Below are 26935 nucleotides of genomic sequence, written 5' to 3'. Positions count from 1 at the left end.
TAGAATACTGAGAGTATTCTAGTTAGTTATAGTGACGTCTTTCTGAAGGCAGAGAATGCGCATAGCAGCTTCCCGGCGTCAGCCGACAGCTAGCTGTCCGCAGCCAAGCTGGCCGCACTTTCACTGTCCTCTTCGGAACGGTATGTGATAGCCGAGCCTCCAGCTTGCTTGGCATTACGAGGAAAACACGTGAGTACGTTATTTCCACCCGAAAAAAAAAAAAAAAAAAAGCCATCGGATTCTGTGTTTCAGTATGAGAAACTTCTATTTTGTGATGTAGTGTATGAACGTGGTCTGACACACTGTGCTAAGCGTACTATGCACATACCTGGTCTCCTGGCACCTGTCCCAAGAGAACACTTCTTCAGATGGCCTGTCGGCTAGGCCAAGACGAAACAAGGCCGCCACGGCTATAGGAAAGGGTTATCGATCGTGCGCGGAAGTATCTGAAAAGCTTACTCTCTCCCTCTCTCTCGCTCACTCGCCTAATGCGCTTACCTGTGACCTTTCCTCATCGCCGGTGGACCGTGACTCGGGAAATTAGTGCCGAGACCGCGGGCCGGCCCTGCAGCACCAGCAGCCTCATTCGACTGCTTCCGTCTTTCTTGCGTCATCTTAGAACGCCGCTTTTTAAGGCGAAAGCCAATGGCTCATGACTCGCCACCATGTCCGTCCGTGCGTCCGCGCGAGGTGTCCCACTCCTTCGCGAGACTCCGCGGGATTCTACTTGTTAATCAACTTAATGACGTCATCAGAAAAACAAAATTCCTTTCTCCACCGGAAATCGAACCTGCATCCCTCGGATCTCCAGCCGTGCGCTTTAACCAACTGCGCTACGCCCGCGGGATCGTGAACCGCACATCATAATTCTTGTCTACCGTGAGGATGATGTAGCGGAATTCCGCGAGTGACAGATACTGCGCCTATTTCCTGTAAACCAATTATAAAACGCCGGTAAAGTTTAATGCGTTCAACAGAACGCTGGTTGGGTTCGACTAGGAGCGCGCGTTGTACAGTGTGTAGCAGCAACGCTCAGGCTTTCGCATTTCTTGACTGCAGTCCCTGCAGTGCTCTCAGAATTTTTAGATCCCAGCACTTTGGCGCCCGTTCCTGGGCTTCGCATCGGCGTCGGCGTCAGCCGCGTCGGCCTCGTAACCAGCTCCGCCCCTTTCATCTCCTCAGTTCGAGCCGGCGCTTCGGCAACCGGAGCCTCGCAGGAAGAGGGAGGGGGGAACACAGCGGCGAACAATGGGGGCAGGAGCGCGCGCAGCAACCGGAGAACACGAGGAAAGGAAGAGATGGGGGGGGGGGATCGCCGGAGGCAGCGCTAGCAGCGATTGACTGATGCCGCTGACACCGCTAGCGAGTTAAGACAACGTGACTGCAGAAAGAAGAGGAGGTTCCCTCCTCTTCCTGCGTGGCGGCGAGGTGCTCTCTGATTGCCGAAACGCCGGCTCGTGGGGAGAGGTGCTGAAGGGTGGCAGTTTCTGGCCCTACGGGGCTGGGATGGTAGGTCAATGCCGCTTGCGGCGGGGTCTAGCCAGCCACCGAATTTTATCTGTTGTAGGCCGTCACTGCACCCGCCACTGCTTCGGTGGTGGACGACAGCTGTTGTTGCGTCGCGCGTCTTTTTCTCCCTCTTCTCTTTACTTTCTTCTTTACTTTCTCTTCTGACCGCCCGAGGCAGCGGAGGTGGCTCAGCTACAGAGCCAGTAGCAGGTCCGTGCATTTTCTTTTCCTTCTTCCTACAGCCAAAACAACAACAACAACAACAACAACAACAACAACAACAACAACAACAACAACAACAACAACAACAACAACAACAACAACAACAACAACAACAACAACAAGAACAACAACGCCGGCTCGCTATTAGCGGATCACGGTGCGCGCATCCCGTTCTCACTCGCTAGCGGCGTCAACGGCATCAGTCAGTCGCTGCTATCTGTTCGTCGCGCAACGTTCCTGTGGGCCCACGCGCTGCCTCCCGCAACCTCCCGATAACTCAGTTGCTCTCTTCATTTCTCCGACCACAAAGCTTCTTTCATGACAGCCAAGAACTGTTAGTGGAGTGTTTCTTGAAGGAAGTGAAGGTGAAACGGCTGATGAGCTGCGCTCAAATTTTGCATTAGGAAGTAACGTAATCGTGGGCAATGTTTTGCTTTCTTGGACTGAAAACGTGATATGACGAACAACATTGGACATACGTACGTTCAAGCGTCATAGCGGGGAAATCTTTTGTTAATACGCTCTCAACCGCGGTCCTCCAAAAATTTCACTAGGACTGATGCGGCCCAGTTTGTTCAAAGGAACGAATAAAAATTGGAATGATTTGTCCTTTCCGTTTGGCTTGCTTGCTTGATCGGCTGACTTTTTTTTGTGTACGATTCTAGGAAAGTTAGTTCAATGCTCGCTGTTCTTGCCGATATTTCGAGGGTAAATTGAGCGCAGCCGAACTCATATCAAGGAAGTTCGGCACGACAGAGTTTTAGTTGTATAAAATGAAACAGCAGTGACTAGCTTTCTTATTCGTGTTTGGTGTAACCTAGACCACATACAACATCCGAGTCGTAACATTGGTAACATACCTAGGTCGCCAAGCCCGCATGCGACCTCGGACGGCTCCACTGTCTGAAATTAGATCACATCCCGTACGTCAAAACGATGCGGGCAGCAACTACTCCTCGCTGCCTGTCCGAATCATTCTGATATTCTCCGAAGGCACGAAGGCGGACCGCTCTTATTGTAAGGTCGACATCGAGCGGCGCGCATCACTTGTAGCACAAACAACAGCCAGGAAACAGAGGCTCAGCCACATGGGCGGGGTGGGAAGAACGGTATAGATGGGACAACGCCAGCGCTGCCACCAGCGATCTTCGTCCCATATGGATCTTGGGCTGCCCTTAATGCCTCCCTTGTATTTGTACACACACCGCCTCGGAAGGGCTTCCATCTGCCGTTTGTTTCGGGTCAGCGCTCCAAACAATTAGGTTCAGGTCAGCTGCGAGAGGTTGCTAAGTGTGTTGGCGGTCGAGGAAGAAGCATTTCTCGGGTTAAGAAGCTCGGCTTTCTCCGAGCAACGGCCTCTATAGACTGGCACGCAACGGGCACGTCCCGTACGGTCACTTCCACTCCAGATGGATTTCCCCCGAGTTGCCACCGCCTCCGTCGCCGTCGAAGACGACGCTGGTTGGGCACGTATAGGTGTACACTGCCTCTCTATTCGGTCGGAATAAATGAAACGTAATGCGGGTCTTCGTCTTGCTAAAAATACGCTCGGCCCCGTTTCTCATCTCACGGCTCCCCTTTGTGGTGGCCCGGAGGGACACGCTTAACACTGCGCTCACGCACGCTTCTTCATCCACGGGGCGTGCGTATACACTCTCCGCCACCGTCCAGCTCTCTGCGTCCGTGGTTCGGAAGCGTCCGCCGTCGTGAGTGCCAGCGCGGCCCAGAAAGGGAGCCCCTATTTGCTGGGCTCCTGGAAGAAAAAGCGGAGGTGGTTGCTTTGGGGTCCTGGTGCGCGTGTCCGCCTGTGCTTCGCCACACGAGCCGATGACGCCGATAAGCGCTAGACGTGGTGGCTGTTTCGGCGGCGGTGTGGTCTTCTCCGTTGCTGGAAGAAAACAAACTCGTGTGCCGCGCTGCCGTTGTTGAGCGTCTCGGTCGCTACCGCGGATGCGCCAGGCCGCCGCTGGCGGTGAACGCACCTCGGTCGTGGCTCGTTAAAAAGGAGAAAAGGAAGAGGAACTTTACTGAGATGCTGGTGGCCGATATCGCTGGCCGAACAATCGGTGGGCTTCCCTGTTTGCTACCGGATATATGGCGAGCTCCAGTGAAGCTTTTTCTCTTTTTACACGGTGATGCTGCTATACGATGTCGTTCGTTGCCTTCGGGGCTCTTTGTTTCGTTAGAAGAAAATCCAAAACGCAGACCATTTTTAAACACCAAAGGATTGATAGTTTGCGCTGACAGTGTGGAGCTAGCTGTGTGGCTGGTTTACAAAAAGCGCTGAGGTTCAAAGAAAAGCCAGTGAGGCCGAAGTAAGGCAAGATGTATGAGCGTCTTATTGAAAGTGTGTGATGATCGAGCGATGGCGCCATACACGGGGAAGTGCTAGAAACAATTCAAGCGAAATCTGTTGCGTGGTGTGCTTGTTGTGTACGTGCTTCGCACTGTCTTCGTGAGATAAATTTGAAATGTTTGGCTAGGGTTCCTTGCAACTCATTGCTTTTTATCTGAAGGTATCTTGTGGGAATCTGTGAATCACTGCCGCAGTGTCTTAAACTGGGTTGGATGAAATAATGTGTCTGATTACTGTCGTGGATTGGTTCGTGCTTAGCTTTCCATAAGCCTTTCTCGATATTCCCAGCTATTCTGAAATTGCAATTTCTATGGCTGGGAGACGCAGCGAAGCATGCCTCTTTCTTACTCTCGGTGGATAAGGACTGCGTTGTCTACCGATTGGTTAAATCGCGGAGAAAAAAAAAAAAGCTAAGATGAACACAGTATAAAGAGCAGGTTGGAGGACTTCAGACCACCTCCTTTGTCAAAAGTGTAGGGCCCAGGGGGTCTGCTTCCGAGCCGTGTAGGGACGCTTATTTAGCATTAGTGGATGTCCTTCCGATTTTGGAGGGTAGTATAAAACACCTTGCCATCAAGCGATTCGGAACACTGGAAATATAACACAAGCCGCATAAAACCGCACGGGCTCAGAAGCAGATCCCCTGGGCTCCATACTTTTGACAAATACTTTACATATGGGAGTCATTTTCCTTTTAAACCCCGAATAAAGCACGAACCAGATAGCCAGACCCTGTTGGACGTCGAACATTGTCACTATTCCCTTTCAATTAGTTTTCGGTTTCCTTCATCGCGTAGCCGTCTTGTAGGTTGCAGACGTCAGGTAAAACCGAAGTTACAGCTTTGGGCCTTCTATGTCTGTAAGGACCTAAAAATATGTCTTCAAAAGTAAGTTCAGATACAAGTTTTCTTAGAGGGCTTTAGCTATACCTCTATATTTTCTACCCCGACCGACTCCTACTGTAGTCGATGATTCCTTGGTGCTCTTATCAGGTTCGTTTCCCTACTCTCAGATATATCGCAACCTCTCTGGACTCATGCCAACATCCTCAACACAAACAAATCTTGCACGGATCTTATGTTCGCAACTTTTTCGTATCCCCAGACGACTATGAATTTCATCACTGCTGGCCTCTGCAGGCCGCATCTGATATTGTCGAAATAACCTTGCGTGCCAAGGCCTGATGTGGAGGAATTCGACGTAATAAACCCACTAAATTAGTTGTGAACCTTCATCCCTGCAGATTCTCCAACAGTCTACGGCTTGACCTTGGAAACTCAGGCGTGGCGTGTTCATGTCAGTTTTGAGACGTTGACGAATGTGACGTGGTAGCGTCGCAAACAAGCTCTGAGCGATCCTTCATGCAGAGTCTCCATAGTCCGCAAGGTGGCCTTGAGAAGAAATGCAAAAGCGGAGCCAAATTCAGACAGTCTATTAATGAACCTCTGCGCACTCCAGAAGCGAACGACCGTCTCCTCGGACCGTAGATGGCGAAAGCTTTCACCGCACGCCACCTCCGCCGACGCAATGGGTCTGGCCGCGTCGACGTCGGTCGTCGGCGGGTGCGGTGGCTCGTCGGCCTCTCCCCGGCGGGGCGCCCCTGCCTTTCGCCAGCCAGAGGTCATCGTCGCCGTTGCCGTCGGAAGGGAACCGGTTCCTTCGCTGCCCCCCTCGTCTTCTTCCCGGCCGCGTGTGCGCACCGTGTTGAAAGCCTCGCCACAGCGGGATTCCGTCTCCGGTCGACAGTGCTGCTGCAGTCTCTGCGGCGGACTTGCATTCCACGCCGCTCCAGCAGATGCACTCGTTGTGGTCCCCACCGACCATGGGCCGCCGCCGACGAGTCCAGAGCTGGTGAATGGAAGTGTCTTTTCAGGGGTGACTGGTCACGAATTCGTTGACGGCTGTTCTCAGCACGAGCCCCGCCTTTGGCACAGCAGCCTGCGAGTGGCTTATGCCTTGGTGCGCGGTATGCTGCCAGTGCCTTTCACCGAGGAGGGTGACTCCGGATGCTAGCACATCCTCCTCCATGTGCATCATCCTGCGCCAAGTTTAGCCCAGGCCTAATAACGTTATCGTCCAGAATAAATATACTAGGTTATTCGCGCAGTGACTTTTTGAAGGCCAGTGGATGTAAGGGCCGCCGTTAGCCTTTGCGGTCAACAATTATTTGTGGTCCTTCATCCCCTCTTCCTCTGCCTCTGGTGGCTTGCATTAGTTTTTTGGCCATACGATGGCCTGCACTTTTGCAATTTATCGCTTATGCAGACCTTGAAGCACGGAGCTTATGGGAAGTCTTCGGTGTGCTGTTGATTAGAAGCCCTGGGTACGCTAAAGATAACACAATATGTTACTGCCGTAATTTTAATTTTTTTTCTTTAATAACATGTAACAACCTACAGACCTGGGCTATCGGCCGTTTATACTTCAGTTGTTCCGCGGCATTGTGACCGCGCTGAAGCCCGCAATTAAGGAACAAATATCTTCGCTAAGAGTCTTACTTTATGGATAAGGAAGTACGTGGCATTAGGCAGATAGAGGTGAGCATGGCAGTCTACTTTGTTGCTCTATATGAGGAGATTGAATAAAAACACAACTTGCCCACACGTTGTCTCTGTGTGCGCATGAGACCCGCCGAAGCCGCGTCACGCAACAGTCCAGTACACTGACCAGGCTGAAGGCGGCCCATGATATACATAACGATTATTTGAATAATTGTGCTCGTGGGAAGTAATGGCGTCCGCTGTGGTAAGCATAATCTGGCATAACTTGTTTCAAACGTTCGCATTCTGCTGGGTAGTCTTGGATCACAAAGTTGAGCTAGCGCTTTTGACATTTACCCATCTAGTGATCTGATGCAGACTGGCTTATACTAAGATGCGTTGAAGGAGGAGGAGGAGGGGCGATGAATACGCGACCACTACTTGCACCTCCTGTATGGATCGTGGAAAGTCTGGAATTTTTTTTCCCCTTGCAATCCTCACCTCTGTTAGCGCAAGAATGCATGCACGCCATGACAAGTTTCCGCTACTTGCCAACAGCCGCGAAAAGCTGTAGAAACTTCACTCGACCCCTCCCTGCATCCGTATGAATTACTCTTGCTCCTCCTGGAACGCGGGCCGGAGAACGCATTCAACGGCGCCTTGTGTAGAGGTTGGCTTCATCCGCCATGGTGCGTGATTTACTGGCCCTCGGTTCAGCAGCCGGGGGGGGGGGGGGGGGGGCACTGAGAGATGAAGTGGCTCCGGGGAAGGGGAAAGCGGTGGGATCCTTTCCTTGGGCGTCGGCATGCCATCACAGCTGGCCGCGTAAACCCCAGACGGCGCTGTTGCTGCTGCCGTTGTTCTGCGCGCCCACATAACTTAGCCGAGGCCTATTGGGCATGGCGCAGGGCAAGATGCCGAGCGGACGTGACCGCGCAGTGCGCGAGATCGAGCTTGGCACGCCGCGATATGAGACGTGTTGAGAGAGAATGCTAATGACTCCTCTGGGCCGCCCATTTTCCCGGGTATTTATTATATTATCCTTCTGGTTAAAGCAGACACTACGTACGTCACAGCTCAAAGTGCAGAGACAGCGCATTTTTTCAGTGCCCCGTCAATAGTCGCTGGATCCTATCTCGGAACCAACGTGAAACTCAGTTGTGGGGCAGCGTAGAGGGTGCTAAGCGCCTATGTCTTTGCGAAGTCGAGGACGAGAGCGCTGTAATCGCGGTGAAGTCGGGCGCACGGAATGTGCTGTCACGCGGTGTTTCGCATAGTTCGCTAGCTTTTATATTTACATTTTTGGCGAATAAAAATGTCTTCGCTCCAGAGCTACCTTTTCGGAAGCACCTGGGCCCGGACGATTTTTATATCACGCGACTGCGGAACGAAGTAAATATTGGCCGGTACTTTCCTAAGAACATTAAGTTGATTTCTGTTTCTTGGATCGTGGATCTGCTTTTGCTGGGGCAACTTGCGTTAGATATATTGCAACGGCTTTCGCGTGTTTGACGATTTCTTTTTATTCTTTCTCTCTTTAAAAGATCTGGTAAGCTACAACTCTAGTTGGGGCCTGCGAGGATTACACTCAGCAAATTTCGACAACCCCAAAAGAAACAGTAAGGCCGGGAAAGTTTCACACACTGTAACGTTATAAATTATTTGGTTGGACGTCACGAAGTGACATATGGGAATGGGCACTCATGGTCGTAGTGGAGGGCCGCAGATTAATTTATAGACTATCCGGGGTTCCTTCACATGCGCTGGCATCGCACACCGTGGGGGCATTTTTGTGTATTACCTTGATCGATATACTGCCGCCACGGCTGGGATCGAAACCGCCAGCTTGGAATCGGCAACCGAATATCAGTCACTGAGCCATCGCCACGGGCTTGCATCCCATGTGCAGGTTTATTTATAGTACCGTACGTGCTGCCCCCTTGCGGCGCAGTGGTTAGGGAGCTCGACTGATGTGCCCAAGGTTGTGGGATCGAATCTCGGCTGCAGCGGCCGCTTTTCGATGGAGGCAAAAAGGTGCACGTGTGCTGTGCAATTTCAGTGCAGGTTTAAGAAACCCATGTGGCTAAACCTTCCAGAGCTCTTCACTACGGCGTCTGTCGTAGCCCGAATTGCTTTGGGACGTTAAACCCCATAAACCAACCAACCAGTACCAACCCCCCACTCGTGCAATAGCCTCGGGGCTGCAGTGTGTAAAAATAAATAAATATATAAATAAAGTGCTGGCAGGACGCGGCGGCAGCACCTTACCTCACACAACAGTTTCTCGCGCATGCGAGCAACCTTGCTTACATAGTGTCTTGTAGTTTCACTTTCTCCCTCTCTTTCCAATCTTGCTGCCGTCAGTCGAATCTATGAGCCGAGAAGAAGGAACCGACTTGAATTATTGTCCCATTTTTCTGTTTCGTCTCAAACAAGTGGTCACGGGAACAAGACAAACTATGTAACAAAGTTTGCTGCGTGCACACATCGCGATATAAGCAAAAGAGGACGTTACCGTGCAGTATGACAGTTCGTGTGCCGCACCGGACTGCGCTCTGCAATAAAAAAAGAAAAAAAGAAAAAGAGGTCGTATGGTTCGAAATAGCTCAAGAGCAACTGTCATTCATTCCACAATTTGCTCTCTCTGGAGTGTAAGAGATTGCAGCTATAGCGCGGGACAGGGCTAATTGACCAGTAGAAGACTTTCGTCCAGAGAACGTGGATTGAATTGGATTCGTACTGACGCTTCCATGTTTTACCAGGTGGACCAGAAAGGTTCTAGCCGAGTCAATTCCCTACTGTGACTGAATCTATCCCGCCCTGGCGCAACGCCACCAACACTATTTGTCTAGTATGCCTTATCCAGTTCTCAAGGCGTCGTTTGGTTGCCTCCACAGCTACAGCCCCCTCATCCCGCTGTGTCGCATCACTGTTCACCGCAGCGTCTCCTTGCGGCTGTCTAGACGTGAACCCCAGCACCAGCGGCAAAGTTGACCCGCTAGGCTGACATGGCATGAGCACGTGCTTTGGCTGATGATGGCGGTGTCGATAGTGATGGCTTTGCGTTGACGGTGGCAACAGGGATTCGCCGTTCGCGTTGCTTCCGATAGGTCCGAAAACGTTTGCCTCCTCCTCAGTAACCAAAAAGCAACTCACTGATTAACCAACCGGTGATTCAACCAGAGAGCAAATGTACCCAGCTCGCGTCGGGTTCCACATCTTACTCCTTTCCTTGTCCCGTTTCGCCTCTCGCTCTATACTGCAGCGTCTCTTTGTTCCTCCGTTGCAGTGAAATGGGCCGGCGTGAATCGCACTTCGTGTCCAGTGCCTCGTCCCACTTGGCTGATGGCTTCCGCCTCCCTCCTCCTCACGCGCGTGTAAAAACGCCTCTGAGGCGCGCTTCGTACGAGTGTGATTGCTGTTCGCTCACTGAAGGAGCGCGGTTGCTTCGTTATTGCATGGGAAGCTGGCCGCTGTTTCTCGGGTATATTATACAAGCGATTATGTGCGGGCGAAGCGGACACTCGACACGCACCGTCGGCGGTGACGTGATCGTGCCTTACTTTGTCTTGTCTTTCTTCTGTGGTTCGCCTACAAGTACATGCTTATGTCACGTTTCGCTCGCTGCACGGATTCAGACTGGAGTCGCGTCCAGCGTTGGTCTATTTATTCCTTTCCATTGCATTACGCGTGCGCTATACGTAATCCGCAGCAACCTTTCCTCTTGAACCGTCTTGTCAAATCGTGCGGTGTTGCAACCTCTTCGCATCATGTTTTTCTTTTTTTTTTTTATATCGTCGACTTTTGCGTGTAGAATTGTGAAGTTTACATTGTCAGTCAGAAGTTTTCGGCGCAGTTGGACCTGCGTGATAATAAGACGTATATGCTGAGCGAAACGTGCAACGGGATAAAAATAAGACCACTTATTGGGATTCTCTATCTCTCTGTGCTTTAATGTTGATCTGCAGGCGCTTTCGCGTCTGATCCTTAACTCCTGATGTCATATGCCACGTCGCTTCGTGTTCACCTTTGTCCACAGTTTCCCAGGCATACGATTGTGAACTCCTTTTGATTTTTTTTTTATCCTAATCGGCTACCACATGCTTATGTGGTGGAGGCCAGGCTTTTTGCCTCATATCTAGTAGGTCATCAGAGAACAAAGGCTATTAACTTGTAATTTGTGTTTCATGAGCGAGAGTCCTTCACACTGCATTTTGCCGCTTGGGGAAACTTTTTCGGGTAGAGACTTGATGGGAATTCGTAGTTACTCGCCTTTCAAATAGCGCACTGAAGCTGGCGGCCGGAGGCACCTGCTTCCTCTCCACTTCTGTCATTGAAGCGTACGTTAGGCGTGGAGGTTCAGTAACTGGCTCATCACCTTTCAAGCGAAAACTCCCATAGAATTGTCAGAGCCGAGCAGAAACCTTGATTGTGCATTGCTAGTTGCTATGACAACAATGACACCAGGCCGTTGCAAGCCACCGAAGCGGCGAGTGGGACGACGGCATACCTCTGTGGTGTTATGAGGTGTAGACCCTCTCCCCATCGTCTCTGGGGCGTCATTTGCTCGTACGGCTTCACTATAACGGATCTCATTATGGCGCCAGATTTCCCTTATTCCGTATTGAAATTGTGGCGCAACCTTTTTCGTGTAGCGCAACGGGTGGTGATACACCATTTAGCATTTCGATGGAGGCGAAAAGCAAGGCGCCCGTGTGTTGTGCGGTGTTAGTGCGCGTTAAAGAACTCCAGGTGGTCGAAATTTCAGGAGTCCTCCTCTACGGCGTCTCTCATAGCCTGAGTTGCTTCGAGACGTTAAACCCCACAAATCAAGCCAAACTTTATCAAGGTGGATGTCAATTTGCGATAGGGGTTCAAACCGATGACATATTCATCTCCAATTGAATGCCGTTATTTGCAAGTGTAGGAGTCCTACGAGAAGTGAGACAGGTAAAATCGAACCAGCAAAGGGCGTTGTTGTGCCGTAGGGGTTATCACACAGTATCCCACCGCCAAGGAGTTGGTTGCGTAGCGCTCGTCACCCGTTTCGTGAACGAGGGCTGTCAGCTCCCTGGCCGGTAGCGATGAATCCGAGTCGGCGCTGGTGAGATGAAGAAAAAGCTTTATACACTATTTACAAGCCTTTAAACAACGAGTTCGGCTCTGGGGCAGAAAGCTAACATAGCCATACGCGACTGTCCTCGGCGGCCGGCGAGATTCCGCCGCGTCCGCTCTCTCTGGGAGAGAACTGCTCCCGATGGACGCTAGTGACGAACTCACACTCGGAGTCTCGAACGGAAGCACTTGAGTCTCCGTAACCGAGAAACCGTTGACGCTCAAATGGTCCAATCCGACGGCAGCACTTTCGCAGAGCCAATGGGGGAGCTTGCTGCGCTCTTGCTTCAAATATGCCGCGGGGCGAGAAGGGGTCCACCACGAGGGCCACGGCGCCGAGCTGTCTGGACGTTCAGCTTATGTCCAAACACGTCGCTTCTCTCCCCTTGGCACGGCTCGCCTCCAGTGCACCGGTGCTTTGCAGAGCAGTATCGGGATGTTGTGAAGGAGGCGTTTGCCGGAGAAATTTGGTGTCCGGCGAATTTCTGGGCGGCTTTGGCCGGGCACAACAGCGTTTCCCTTACGGCGCGGTTCAGGTGTTCACAGAACAAGTGGGGAAATACTACGCCTTTCCTTTCCTGTGATATAATTATTATATAAAAAAGGGGTGCTTAACATTTTTGCAAGCTCCGTGTCAGTCTATTAATGACAAATACAAAGTAAAACCATGCCAAACAGTGCGCGCCTTCGCACTTCTTAATCGGTTTAAGTGTAGTCAAACCACGGCTAATTTTGTCTTCACAATTATTTGCTCAGATTCGGGGCCCAGCGCTGCGAGGCTGGACCTTCGACAGAAGCGCGGCGCCAACATGGCCGACCAGGACGACCAGCAGCTAATCGGCTTCGACGACAGTCCCGTGGTGCTGCCAGAGCCTAAGAAGGGAGCACCAGCTGCCGTGGCCGCCAGCCAATCCGAGCGCATCCTCAACTCCCTGAATGCCGAGAAGAGCCATATGGCGACCAACGGACACAAGGCCGAGGATACCACCAACGGACACCACAACCACAGTGTGGACGAGCCGGCTGTGGGCAAGGCGGCGGTCAATGGGCATGTGCAGAAAACCGCTGAGCACACCACCGAGGCCGGTGAGCCGGTCTACACTGAGGTGCCTGAGGATAACATTTACGAGGAGGTGATACCCGTGCAAGACCAGAAGCAGGACGTTGTCGTATCACCACCCGCACAGGTCAGTGAAAGTTGTGCGCCATGTGTGGCTCCTATTTATGCGATTTTTATGCATAAGACAGGTTCTTTTGCAGACGAGTCAGTAAAGTTTCGATTTACTTTTCTGCGCTGTAGATTTGAACAGCTCATGAAGAAACATTTTCAGTTACTCTTGAGGCGGATTTAATCTGCGACAATACGTAGCCATGCAGTTTTAAGTTTTGGGCCGATATTCAGGCTGGAAATCTTAGATTACTTGGATGCTCGTGCCGAATTCAGTCTCTTGTTTTTTTTTTTGCGTAATGATTAACTTTTCTTGCAACATCTATGTGCGCAGCTTGCGTACGTTACAGGAATGTCAAGTGTTTCAGGGAAGCCGGCAGCTAATATTTAAAAATAGACTTTTGAAGGTATGAAGAGTGAAGGCCCTTGCAGCACCATACACCTGTGTTGGCGGACATAAGAAAAAGAAAGGTTAATGTGTTTACTAGTAATCTGGTTATCTAATTTCTGATGAATACTTTTTACTATTACATATGAGAATAGCTTGCTGTTAGCAATGATAATAACAGTTTTAGAACTTCGAAAACGCGATTACCGTCGGCGATGTGGCACGGCGCGTTTGTGCGTTCTAGCGCCAGTTAAAGCGGTAATTATCAAAAATTGATCCTTTCTCCAGCTTTCTAGTTAATTTGGACCTTTTTTCTCCCGAAGCCATCTCCATACCTCAAAACGCCTGTAAAAATAATAGCCAGCTTCCCTGTAACACTTGGTGTTTGATGTCAGTTTTATGACGAATATGAACTGAGAATAAAAAAGAATTTCCATTAGATTCTCAATTCTGCCTGTTCTAACTGACACTTTGCTATGTTATATCTCGCAGACTGCGACGACAGAGAACGGTGGCACGACAGTTCTTTACGACGACTCGTCGCTATCCAGCGAAGTGTCCGCGGAATTGTCTCCGCCACCTTCCAACATCGGCGATTGCGGCTCTAACGGTACGACACTATCAGACCCCGAATGCGACGCCGCCATGGCCGAGGCCTCTTCGCCGGAGTCACACGCTGACATACCCTTCGTGATCATTCAGGAGTCGACGCCCGTCGATTCCGAACAGTCCAACGATGAACAAGCCTCGGAAGGCTCTCCTGAGCCAGCCGCCGAAGAGACATGCAAAGACGAGCCAGCAGCCACAGTTGAGGTGGCGACCAAAGTCGTTTCCAAAGCCGAAGCCATAATCGAACCCTTAGTCGAGCCTGTCGTCTTGCCTGTCAAGAAGGACGATGTCTCAGTGACTCCGGATGAGACGACCACCGGGATACCTCGCTGCAGCGTTGAGCCGACGGTGGCGGTTACTGGCCTGGAGTCTGCCCGACTCGCCCAAGTACAATCCGAGTTTACAAGAGTGGATGACGTTCAGTTCGTGGAACCTGAGGATGCTGCGCGCTGCTCCGTGGTGGGGACAGAGGCGGCGCCGGAACAAGAGGTTTTCGAGGATTGTCAGGCCGAAGCTGATGATTCGCATGCTGACGACACTGCATCATCCATCCTTACGGCAACGACGTCCTCGCAGGATGAGACTTTTGCCGCTGAACAAACGACGGAAATGGAATCGTTGTCCGTTGATGACCATCCATGCCAAGAGCTTGCCGAGGAGCCGGAGCCTGTAAGTTTTGCCCTGCATATTATCTTATTCTTGCCCAAGGGGCAATGTTATATCCGTGAAACACTGGCCATTTTAACGCAATACGTTAAGGACCACACTCTCCAGAGAATCTGACGTTGGCGTTGTGAGAAAAATCAAACAAAATCATGAGCTCATGAGTTTTGCTCACAATAGTTTTGGCAGGTGCTATGTCCAGTTACTGCTTAGTCGCCTGGCAGCGTAGCATCAAGAGACCACGTGATATGACAGAGTTGAAAGCAGCTCGGATCTTCCTAGAGATGAGGGAAACCTTTGGATACCAAATCATGCATGCTACTCCTAGGCCGCGCAGGCACATTCGTACGGCTTATTAAATGTTTAATGTCCGGTGGCTTATCAAATAGCGCTACTTCACATTACCACATTATGTGATAACTTACGACTGCATGCTAATGAGTAGGTAGGAAACAATGAGCCTACTTATATGGTCATAGTGACTACGCGAGTAGCAAAGTAGCACCACGTCTTAGGTGCCGTTTATGCTCAAGTCTCTCTGGCAACTGCCTCCAGCACTAATAGTCGGACGAGGTGTGTGGCTTGCCTAGAGCGGGTGCGATATAGAGCGATGTTGCCGTGTTTTCCACCTCGCCTGGCATTTCAGGCATGTCTACTACTTCGAAGCCAACACGCTGGCTTTCTTCGCAGCTTCTTGTCTGCTTGGTGACTCTGAACTTACAATAACACTTGCATGACCATTTGTGCGCAGGCCTCTCCTGTCCGAGAGCAAATGCCGACCGCCACGCAGCCGCCTGCCGACTCCTCCGCTTCTCCAAGGCACGAGACACGTCACTTGAAGCAGAGTGCCGAGGACAGCATCGTCGCTCGCGAGATTAGAGCCCAGAAAGAGCGCGAAGAGATGATCGCGCGAGAGAGGAAGCTCGCTCAGGAGGCCGCCAGACTCAGCTCGGGACCTGAGAAGGCGCCGTGCGAGAAGACGCCGCCCGCCGAGCCACCCAAGCCTGCGCGGCTTACCACGCCCCAGCTGTCCATCCCGTCAGCACCGTCGCCTCACAGCTCGGTTCCCAGCCCTGCGCCGTTCCCGGCACCCATCGAGAAACGCTTCACGTGCCCGTCTGACTCCAAAATCGCTGATGAAATCCGGGAGCTTCAGGAACGCGAGGAGGAACTCCGGGAACTGCGGGAACGCCTGCACATTCAGGCATGGAATTTCACGTTTGCCGCTTTTGCTTGGAACCACCATGAACAAGAACCTAGTTACAGGATGGATTCTGATCTAAAAGCTTGTCGATTGATCATCGCTTATTGCGGGACAAATTTCAATGAAATGTATTTTGACAGTAAGATTGCTGACTAGTTTTAACTAATTTCATTACGCTGAAGTTAAAGCATGTAGTTTTTGGAATCCCGCGAGCAGCCGAAGAACGCATGTACTGCCATTTGCTCGGCGCTTTCTGCAGTGAGTAAGGAAAGCGATCAACTACTCACTCTTCCTTTCTAGTTTATTTGCTCCGCATGGTACTTGACACGAACAATATTGGAGTGTTTGCTGTCTCACTTACAGGGCACCGACGGTGGACACAGGGCTAGCAGCACCGGCGCAAGCAGCACCACCACGGCCACCACCGACGATGGCTCCGTCGCCAACGGTGTCGCTAGTCCCATCGCCTCGGTGTCATCCAGCAGCGGCCTGTCGAGGACCGTGAGCGTTGAGTCGCTTCCCCCGAACGGCTCAACCACCCACACACCCTTCGGACCCCGTAGGAAGGATAAGATAACGGTGCGGCCGCTCTCAGATGGCACTGAAGATTGCGCGCCCTCTCCTACGTTCGTCTCGCATGGTGGCGAGTCTCCTATCGAACGCGAGATCAGGCTGGCGCGGGACCGGGAAGAGGCTCTGAGGAAGGAGAAAGGACTCTTGGGACAGCTTCAGGCGGAAGGATTCGTCAAGAAGGGTGAACTGGCTTCGTCGCCTTCTTCCGCGGCCTGCAAGAACACGAAGGTTGTTGCCACCACCCCCACCGCTCCTGTGGGGAATGGATTGCGCGGAAGCACGCAGAAGATTCTGGCCACATCTCGTATCCAGCAGGAAATCGAAGAACAGACGCAGCGCGAAATGGCCCTCAGAGAGTCTGGCCACATCCAGACCATCTCCCAGGAGAGGACCGACTCCAAGGTGACCAGGATAGGGAACGAGGCAGTGTCTGTCCAGGCCGTCGTGGCGCCGTCGCCGCACACGCCCAGCCCTAGGAGAGTGTCCCCTTATGAGTCGTCGCTTCCCAATGTCGAGATATTCGAGAAGACCCCGGCTATCGTTAGTCCCGCCCGAGTGTCCTCTCCAACTACGGCTCCTTCTGGAGTTGCCACGGCAGTTGCCAAGGCAACCAACGGCCACGTGGCGAACGGGCACGTCGGAGCAAAAACCACGCCCGTGGCCAACGGCCGTGGTGTGAGCATGCAGAAGTTCTTGGCTAGCCGGGGGAAAGAGCTTGCTTTCACGAGTCCGCAAAATGGCACCGGGAGCGTGGACAAGGTCGCTTTCGAGTACCGGGAGCTGAAGCCTCCGCAGCTGCAGAAGGGTGCCAGCGACGCTGTCCGCAAGGGCCTCGTCACGGCTGAGACCAAGATCCAGGAGGAGATGCGCGCCATGAAGGAACGTGAGGAAGAGCTCAGGTTAGTAGTCCGAATAAACGTGTTGCTGTCACTCAGTACTCACTGGTATGCGGACCATAGCTGTCAAAGCAGCCTTTACAGCTTTTCATCGGGAAATTCGTCACTGTTGCAAATACTGAAATTAAAGGAGAACTGAACTAAAAGCTCGAACGGAACTGCACTTCTGAGCTACTTTACACGGTGCATTTGTTTGACGCAGAAAGAGATATTCCCGAACACTACGCGAAACAGGCGACCGTTATCACATTGGACTCGCTAGCTGACGCTTTTGTGTGCGTGTAAGCACTTGCTGGTCATCCTGTTAGATATAGCAATAATGTCAGTGGCGTATTTCTTTGTTTTGCTTTTCCCATGTCGCGTTCGCATCACCTTCATCTCGGCTTTAATTTGCCGATGACAAAGCAGAAAACGAGACTGAAGACCGATCCTTCCAGCTCTGGCATGTGCTTCATGCTGCTTTTGTACTGATAGTGTCAGCTTTCCCAGATCGGCTGTCACATCGCAGACATGCAGCTGCCCCTACCCATAGTAAGCATAGTACGTGTCATCATAGTTAATGGGAGCACGGCACTATGTGGCGGCTGCGCTGCGCGAAGAGATGCCACCGACAGCTGACGGAAATCGGCAGCAAAGGAGTGTGCGCAGTAGCACGACGCCGGCTGCTGTTCCCTTGCGCATGCGACTATAGCGCTGCCTATTCTCGGCGACTCTCGGCGGTCATGTTTTGCAGTGTTCCCTATAAAAATGACACCTACTGTACACTGCATATATAGCCATGTAGGTGGGATCCTAGGTCACCCATCTTGTCTTGGTGAATTTGTAAGTCGTATGTGAAGAATGGGGTGTCAAAAGGTGAACCCGCTTTATAGTAGCGCATTTCTGAAGCGTTTCAGCCTGGAGCATTGCTCGTGCGCCACTACAACGTATAATTTTTGTTGCAGGCGCCAGCGTCTGCGACTAATGGGCCAGTCCCAGCCGAACCTGAACCTCTTCGAGGGAAGCACGACCGTCGAATCGGAGCAGCACGTCACAGATGGGCCTGTCTTGCAGCGCGTGGGCAGTAACGCGAGCCTGCCGGAACAGGCCTCCAACGGCTCGTCCGAGGCTGGCAACGTGCGTATATATTGCCGTTTTGCTCTGTGAATCTTGTTTGTTGATGCTCGTAGCAACCGCGACGCGTGGCTTTTCCACTTCGCGACGCGAGGCGCGACCGTGGCCATGGGACCACGCTGTTCCTGACTGACCGCGGCCACGCGACAACTGCCTCTGCGTTCTTCGAGATTTCATAGTTGCTTTTGACATGGGACCTCGATGCTTCGATGTCAGCTTTAAAGGGTTCTTGAAACGGCAAATGCGAGAAATCCATAGATGTAGTTTGTGAGAATTCGAGTCAAGTTTAAAATATTTACGTGTAGCCTATAATATAGAAATACTTTTTTAAAGAAAAAGAACCCCTGGCGACAGCTTGGACCCGATTTAGGCGACACCTCGCCGTGCGCTCCTACCTTTATGATGTCATTGGTGCTTGCTGGGTACGCTCATGGGGGGGGGGGGGGGGGGGGAGGGGGGTCATGGTACGGCACCGTAGCGACTTTTATTTTTTCTTCTTGTCGCCAGCATGATTTGAGTTTAGGTGTTTTAAGAATTAGTTTTTCATGGACTATTTAAACTGATAACGGCGGAGAGCGGCAGTATTCTTCACGACCGCCAAGCACGTTTCTTGATATCGCCACCGAATTGTACAGTTATTTGTTTGTTTAAAGCATTGGCCACATATAGGGAAAAACGGAAAATATTCCACAGAATGGCCGCATATTCTTACACAACGCACTAAGCCTAGTATTGAACCAACGGCCTCACAACGCGAGTAATAGAGGTCTCTGCAGCCGACTTCATCGCAGGCTGTGACATCTATTACTCGGACTGTGATGCCGTTGGTTCAAGGCTGGACTTAGCGAGCTGCGTAAGAATATGCGGCCATTCTGTGGAATATTTTCCTGGACAGAAATGTAGGTGGAATTTCGGCGCTTCAAATAGAGGAAAGTTCTCACTAATAGCGGAGTTTTAGCGCAGCCGTGGGGCTGGCCAATATGTAACGCATTGTCTTTGCTACAGTTGCAGAACTTGCTTAACTGCATCTACCGTACGTTCGTAAAGGTACTTTGAAGTTATCTTCCAATCACGTTGGAATTCAGATGTCCTCCTCTTTCACCATATCATCTGTGGACTGCAGTGAATCTTCACTGGCCTTTTGCAAATAAGGCGGCGTTTTCAAACGCTGTTTCGTTTAGCGTATATATGCACTTTTGTTTGCGCACTGTGTTCGCTGTGTTCGCCTGTTCCATTGCTTCGTGCTTGTCCTTGGCGCGCAATCGACGCACAAGATCTGTAGCGTCCTTGCGCTTCTGAGCCCGGCTCTCCTTGGGGGTTGTGCCTTGCCTGTGCCGGCGACGCCCGGGCGACGGGCAACGCGCACGTCGGCCGCTAATAGATCGGTAATCGCAAATCGCGCGTGAGTGCATTATTCCTTGCACGAACAGCATGACAATGATCGCACTCTCGCGTCTTTTGCAAATCCTGCGACTTCTCCCTGCGAGGAGAAGCGAGCTGAGCGGAAGCCATTCTTTCTCCTTCACGCCACGTGTACACGTGTTTTTTTCTCGCGCAACCAGACCAGTTTTTCATCGAGATTCGAAAAGACCCTAAAGGTTTAATGGCGTCAAATATTTCCGTTCAAGAAGTAGACTTGTTGCTGTCCCATGAAAATGAGCTTTTGCCAGGGCAGTCCTTGCAGCTGTACAATATTCCATTTTGAAGTACTGGCGTCTGATGAGACATGAAAGCTTGAAGATGGGTGCTTAAGAGAGGCTGTTGGATAAAGTTTTTTTAGTTCATTGTTTACGATTATATATAGAAGCAGAATTGCCTCGACATTTTTATTACAGACGTCATTTTTTCTAGCAGTGATACTTCCGTTTTAGGCAAACTTGTTTAAAAGGCTGCGAGAAAATGTTCCATTGGCATGCACAAAAATAGTAACTAAAATCTTCAACCAATACAAGGTACTCTATGAACGACCTGCAACCTAAAGGCAACACCTCTTAATTAGGGGGGACTGATGGACCTGGATGAATGTGATGTGCTGTTGCCACAGAAGACAGCCATTTCTTTCAATGCTTATGGCAGGGCTGATGCGTGTGGTGAACTGATAAATTATTTTCTGCTTTATTTTGCCACAGGCATCCAACGCTTCCAACGTGCCCCGGCGTCGCAGCGCCCTCATCGCTCAGTGGGAGCAAAGGATCCAGAGCACCGATGTCGCCAAGTCGTAAAACAGAAACAAAAAGAAAAGAGCAGAGAGTGCGTGATTTATTCTGGTATGCATATATATGTATAAATATCTACATACTTTTTGTGTGCACCCTACACAGTGCAAGGTATATCTTAGTTGGTTTGCAGTTTCCTGAATGAAATTTCTGTGCTGGAATGTCTTCAGGATGGTGTTGCGTATGTGTTTCGAGTGACTTTTGTAGGCTATAGACTTGTTGCAGGAGAGCAGTCTGACTTCCTGAAGAGTAACTTACTCAAGGAGTGGTGAAACAGCAGTGAATGACGTGAAATGCCATTGTGATGTACTCTATTGTTTTTTTTTATTGATTGCTAATTTGTGTGTTATTCATGGTGCATTCGCACTGTTTATGATGTATCAGTGCCTGATAGCAGTCAATATACAACCTTATGAGAACTTTCTCATCTTGCATCTTGGCTTGATGTGAGAAGCAGCTCAGATGTCTCGAAATCGGTGATTCCAGACGCTGCATCATGTGAGAAAGCTTTACGTGCTTAGAACGGGAGCAGGACTAACCTGGCTTGTTTCTTAACTCAACATTTTAACTTGCTACTATGTCAAGTCTAGCTCATATAGGATGATTTTCTGTCTGCTCTTGAAATGGATTTACATGAAGCTTTGCTTTCTGTGAATAGCGCTAGAGATGGTGCTACTGTTTGATCGATAGCTCTATATCTTGATATAGCATTGACGTTGACCTTCGTGCATCACCTAAAATAGTGAGCTGGTGCATGCAGCCATTTCACTAACCAAGAGCTAGTGTAAAGGGTTTTAAACGAGAAAACATCCTCTCTTCGCTTTCAAAGCCTAAGCACTTTGCTTAGCAAGCAAGGAAGTGATTCCTTATTACTGAGTTGCCTTGAAACATTGTTATCTCCTCCTGGTGTCATGACTCGGAGAATGTTAGTTGAAAACTAAAAAAAAAGAAAGATTAGGGCAGATTTTTCGAGTGCCAAGACGAGGTTGCAGTAAAGCCACTTCATTAGCTGAGTGAGAAACTCTTACTGTGTAGACATTAAAAATATAAAAGGGGAAGTTACTTGTGCCTTATCTAAACTGTATTTATACTGCAGCAGTTACTTTTAGAACGTACAGTGATAAACGAATGTTGGTATTGTTTTCTGTGGCGCTGTAGGAAGTCAGCCATTGAAATTGGCTTATAAAATAGTCTAATATAATCTGTCCAGCCAGCCTTTTTGGCATTGAACTAATTCGCATTTTCTGTGAATTGTTGAATCACAGCTATTTTCTGTCGGTTGATGGAAAAGTGCCTAGATTCTGCAAATGCCTTTTGTGGTTCTTTCGGTGTCTTAGCAGTGGAATTTTAACCACTTGCGTAAATAGTATTGTGCAGCTATGTGTACTCCTGCTGTTACCATGGCAGATTTGCATTTAGTAAATCACTTTTGGTATCCTCATCTGCTTTCCCTGTATGCTTTATGCTTCCTAAATAATGAACTGTTCAACAGCAGAAGCAACAGGGACGACTGCATTTGTGTGTTGTGATAGGATCCAACTTTTGAAGATGCTAGGGTGACGGTGTTCCCAAGGAAATGAGAAAGATCTTCACTTGTCTACTTCATGTCTCAGACCTGGCACAGAAAGCTCAGATCGATACTTATGTTTCAGAAAAGGAAGCTGGAGAAAGGTGCTTTGAGCACAATGACAAAGAGGACAGGATTATGTAGGCCCATCTTTTTGTGCCTAGAAGCAGAGGCAGCTGAGATCTGTGCTGAATCTTTAGGGGAAACATACTTGCAAGAGTAGCAGACAGTCAGTCTACTGCACAGCAGCAAAAGGTTGACCGGAAGACTGCTCAGTCTATGAAGTGCGAACCTGCAAGAAGAAGCAAGCTTCTTGAAGCTTGGAGGTATTCAACTTGAAGGTTATTTCTGCTAGCAGCTTGTACAAGCAAACCATTTGTCACAGATCTCCATGCTGTTGGATTCCAAGGAACAGCCATGTGTCAGCTTTTCTTATCTGTGCTCTAAAGTACACAAGGACTTCGAAGACAGCATAAATAAGCAGATGAAGTTTGAATTGCGTGCAATACATATATATGTGTCTGCATACACGTAAACAAGCTTGCTTACACCAATCATGGAAATGTGCGACAACACGGTATGAAGCGAATTCTTGAACGTCGCCATATCTGGTGCTAAATGTTCTCTGTGTCCCTTTCAAGCATGAAAGTAGCTGGGCAGAGTGAAGGTAGACTTCATCGTGCACCGTAGCCACAGCTGGATATCCCAGTAACCATCTCATTTATGGCAACATTGATGCACCACGCACCTAAGACGATCATGGACATGTCGACAGTGGCATTTTTCAGTGCTTTCTGCAGAGTTCTCGATGGTGAGCATAGCTACATCTGCTAGCCTCTGCCTTGGGATTGCTTTTAATGGAGCTACGTTTATGATAAATAAGGCAGGGCATAATTAGGGTCGGCATATGTTCTCATGAGTAGCCCTGGTAGATAGCATCGCTGTCATGCACATTAAGTTGTGTTCTGAGTTCAATGTGATCCTTCATAAGTCCTTGTCTGCTGTGTGCCAAGCACCTCATACTATGACAATGAAACAGCCTGGACTTTTTGCTGTTCTGAAGGTGAAAAGGTGAACTTGGTTGTTTACTTCAACCAGGTTGTGGGCAACCTTTAAGACGACCCGAAGTGCCACGTGCAGATGCATCGACGTGCTGGTGCTGACTGTAGGAAGGCTGTTCTAGGATGGACTAAGAAATTGCGAGCTGCATTGAGAATACTTTTGTTTAATTTTTGTATGTTTGGTAGTTTATTTGTGAGGTTGTCGTTGGCGATCTGCACTGCTTGTTTGTAATCCCCGGTGTGGTCGAGCTTGTGTCATGCAACTTTTGCTCGTGTCCAGCACTTCTTGACTCTTTGCGCAGCTCATGTGCATATATATAATTGTTCTTGGTAGTTTCGATTAACTGCTGTGCTGCTGTTGGTCTCTGTGCAGTACGTTGTGTGGCTGGATTTATTCGTTATCTTATGGACCATGCTGAATTTGTCATTTGTCAAAGAGAGTATGTTTACTAAGGAGACCATCCTTGTTTTTAACTTCTGCTTTGTAGGGGCGTTTACTAACCGCGTGCAACCAGTTTTAGTGAGACATGTATTTTGTAAACATAATAAAGGACTACACGATACCTATGTCTATTTGTTTTGTATTTTTTCATAGGGTATGGTGAAGATAGCAAGCATAATTTTGAAAACCATTGTATTAGCTTTAGTTACTTTGGGACATTAAGCCTTACGAACGAAACCAAACAAACCAAACCATTTTAATAATTCTGTGGTATCTTGACGAAAAGACATCAATCCAGTCTCCTGAGGCATCGGACTACAACTTTGTTGGATTAATTGCGTGTTTGGTTAGGTTTGGTTTGTAGGGTTTAACGTCCCAAAGCGACTAAGGCTATGAGAGACTCCGTAGTGGAGGAATACTTGGAATTGGGAACGGTCGCATGAGGTGGCAGTAACATCAGGGGTGCCTCAGGGATCAGTCTTGGGGCCATTACTGTTCATAATTTACACAAATGGCATCTTAGATATTTATTTATGCATGCGTTTTCTTGCGGACAAGTGGGGTATTGTATAGAATTATTAACGATCGGTGTGACTGTGAAAATCTATATGCTTCACTAAAAAGGTTTCCCATAATTTCACTTACAATATTAATAATAGTTGACTGCTTTCAGTATTGGAATGTCTTGGCGCCGTCACGTGGATTTTGTTACTGCCGAAGCCTGCCGCGTATTGGGCTTCCTGCGACGTAAGACTAAACTTTTCTCTTAAAGACAAAAGAATTTTTGTATAATACAAATATTAGAAGAATACTTGAGTATGCTTGCACAGCCTGTGATCCAAAATCCTTGTTTGACATTCAAAAGATAGAAAGGGTTCAGAATTTGGATGTTCGTTTTGTTTTCAAAAACTATGGGCGATATTTTAGTGTAACGAGCGCGAAAAAAGCTGTGGGTTGGGACACACTTCAAAAACGTAGGTAAGTTCTGCGTTTAAAATTATTTCATAATATGTTTCGTGCAGGAACTAGAATAAATAGAATTAAATATATAGTCAACCCAGATTACGTGTCATTGCGGATAGATTATTCACTTAAAGAATAGAGATGCCGGACAGACCATTATCAAATGATTAATTTTCTTCCATACTGTCACATTTCTTACGTGTTATTCCGTGTTCTTTCTTTCTCAATGTTATATTGTTTTGTAAGCACCTGCATGCGGTGGCGTTTGTATACTTTTCTTTTTCAACCCCCCCTCTGTAATGCCAGACAATGGCGCTGTGGGTATGATGATAAATAAATAATTCAATAAACTATATAGCCTTAATAAACTTTTGCAGTGCACATGATAGTTTTTTTGATAATCGTGAATTCAACCCATGGCAGCAGTTCCATGTCGCTTACAGTGTCAGTGTCTCCTTACCCGTGCTGGTAGATGTGTTCACCAAGTTGAACCTTTTCGAGCTATGCACTCTTTATTTTTTATTTTTTTTTTTTGGCTCCGTGCATGTCAAGAAGGGCATACCCACTGGATCGGATGCTGTTGTAAGATCGGCATATATCTGCGGCCATGAACCTGGCGAACGCTGCGCTAGCACCTCCTCCGAATGACGCCAAGCTAGACCCTCCAATATAAGCTAGCGCATCTTTGTCACGAAAGTGGGGTCAAAGCTGTACCAACTGACAAGTGGGCTGAAGCACTGCCTGCTGAAACATCTGGATTGTGGGATGGTATGGCATCCGAAACAGACACGCGAGGTCATGGTATACAGACCACAATTTATTGGGTCGAAGCCATTAACGCTCACCGTAGACTTTTCATAGCTTTTAGTCATAGTTCAAAGTCTTAAGCTTCCGCTATTAACGCGTGTAGTCGAAAACGTTGGTCACATCTGAAGCTCCAGACATCTGAAAGTGATAACTGTCGTATTCTTCCTTCCGCAGCTGTGGAATATCGTCAGTGCTTATGAGTACCATTATGCGCCTCAAAAACAGACCTTTGGCCTGAAGCCATTGGCTATGGGCAACTTACTGTGCTTTTAGTTGTTTACTCTGTTCATCTCTTCCCTTAGATATCCGTCGGGAGTGGGGCACTTACTGCACGTGTACTCTCCTCGTGACCTAACCAAATACAGGTGGTCGAAATTACTCCGTAACCCTCCACTACGGCTCCTCTTTCTCTCTTTCCACATTCACTCCCACCTTCATCTCTTCCCTTACGGCGCGGTTCAGGTGTCCACAGAGCAAGTGTGACGGATACTGCGCCTTTCCCTTCCTGTGAACCATTATTATTATTGTGCCGGGACTGACGAAAAATTACATGAGTAGAGTGAAACTGCATCTTGCAGAAACCTGTGAGAAGTTAGTTGCAATTAAAGCTTTGATCAGCGTGTGGTAAGGCACTATGCAGCTGTATACAAACTTGAAACTTGATATGCAATGGCTGTTTTACTCATATAAAATAGGATAAAACCTGGCGTGCGCCCATTTTTGCACGTATAATGGCTGGACAATTTGCTGAGCAGCAGCAGCAATTTCTTTCTCGACTTTCCTCCGACCAGTAAACTTCTATCAGTTCTCCAATTCGTTTTCCCCCCAACTAGATTCTGCCCTGTGGCTTCCAAATTCATCGGTATGTTCATTCCCAGTTTGACGATAGATGGAACCACTTTCCTTTTGGCCCCCAAATAGTTCTAATTACCCCGATTTGACTCCCAACTGGAGCTTGATGTCCCAGTTAGTGCTGTACTCATCTCACTCCATCCATCCCGGTCTCGGTGGCAGTTTTTCGATGGAGGCGAAAAGCAAGGCGCCCGTGTGCTGTGCGATGTCAGTGCACGTTAAAGATCCCCAGGTGGTTGAAATTTCCGGAGTCCTCCACTACGGCGTCTCTCATAGCCTGAGTTGCTTAGGGACGTTAAACCCCAGAAACCAACCAAACCAACCAACCATCCATCTCACTCCATCTAGAGTTCATTTCCAGCTGGAACCGGTTAGTTTCCAGCAAGAGCCAAGTAATCTCAGTTGAAACTAGTTAATCTAGGTTGAAAGTTTTGCCTCGACAGTTTGCCATTGTATTTTGGGAATCCATCACTCCACCCTTTCATGGAGAACAGCTTAGGATTAAGTTTTCCGGCATTTATGGTTACCGTGTGCCTGCAGCAAAAACCACCCATTGCAGAAAATAGTCGTTTATTACTGGGGATTGTTGAACAGTGTTTAAGGGCGGATGTGTGGATCGGATCGCGAAAACCGCAAAAAAAAAAAAAAGTTGATTTCAGAAAATTTTGCTTTTCAGCATTTACAACACATATTCTTTCTTGCACTGAAAATTCTAAGTGCTCCAAATAAAG

At 49.1% G+C, this 26935-nt stretch overlaps 1 protein-coding gene across 2 annotated transcripts in view; it reads left to right on the top strand.

Moving 5' to 3' along the window:
- The window catches only part of LOC146182216 (uncharacterized), a 278675-nt gene extending 254968 nt beyond the window's left edge, over positions 1–23707 (top strand). For both annotated transcript variants that reach the window (XM_084577259.1, XM_084577260.1), the window contains 6 exons: positions 12439–12869; positions 13731–14516; positions 15262–15714; positions 16078–17186; positions 18128–18299; positions 20426–23707. In XM_084577259.1, the coding sequence (XP_084433385.1) occupies positions 12439–12869; positions 13731–14516; positions 15262–15714; positions 16078–17186; positions 18128–18299; positions 20426–20518 (3044 nt within the window). In that variant the 3' untranslated portion in view covers positions 20519–23707. The remainder of the gene's footprint in view (positions 1–12438; positions 12870–13730; positions 14517–15261; positions 15715–16077; positions 17187–18127; positions 18300–20425) is intronic.
- Positions 23708–26935: the final 3228 nt, after the last annotated feature.

The sequence above is a fragment of the Amblyomma maculatum genome, chromosome 8, assembly GCF_055883805.1.
Source record: "Amblyomma maculatum isolate TAMU_Amacu chromosome 8, ASM5588380v1, whole genome shotgun sequence".
NCBI classification, from domain to species: domain Eukaryota; kingdom Metazoa; phylum Arthropoda; class Arachnida; order Ixodida; family Ixodidae; genus Amblyomma; species Amblyomma maculatum.
The sequence above is the reverse complement of the archived record's forward strand: the minus strand, read 5'-3'. Positions and strand labels throughout refer to the sequence as shown.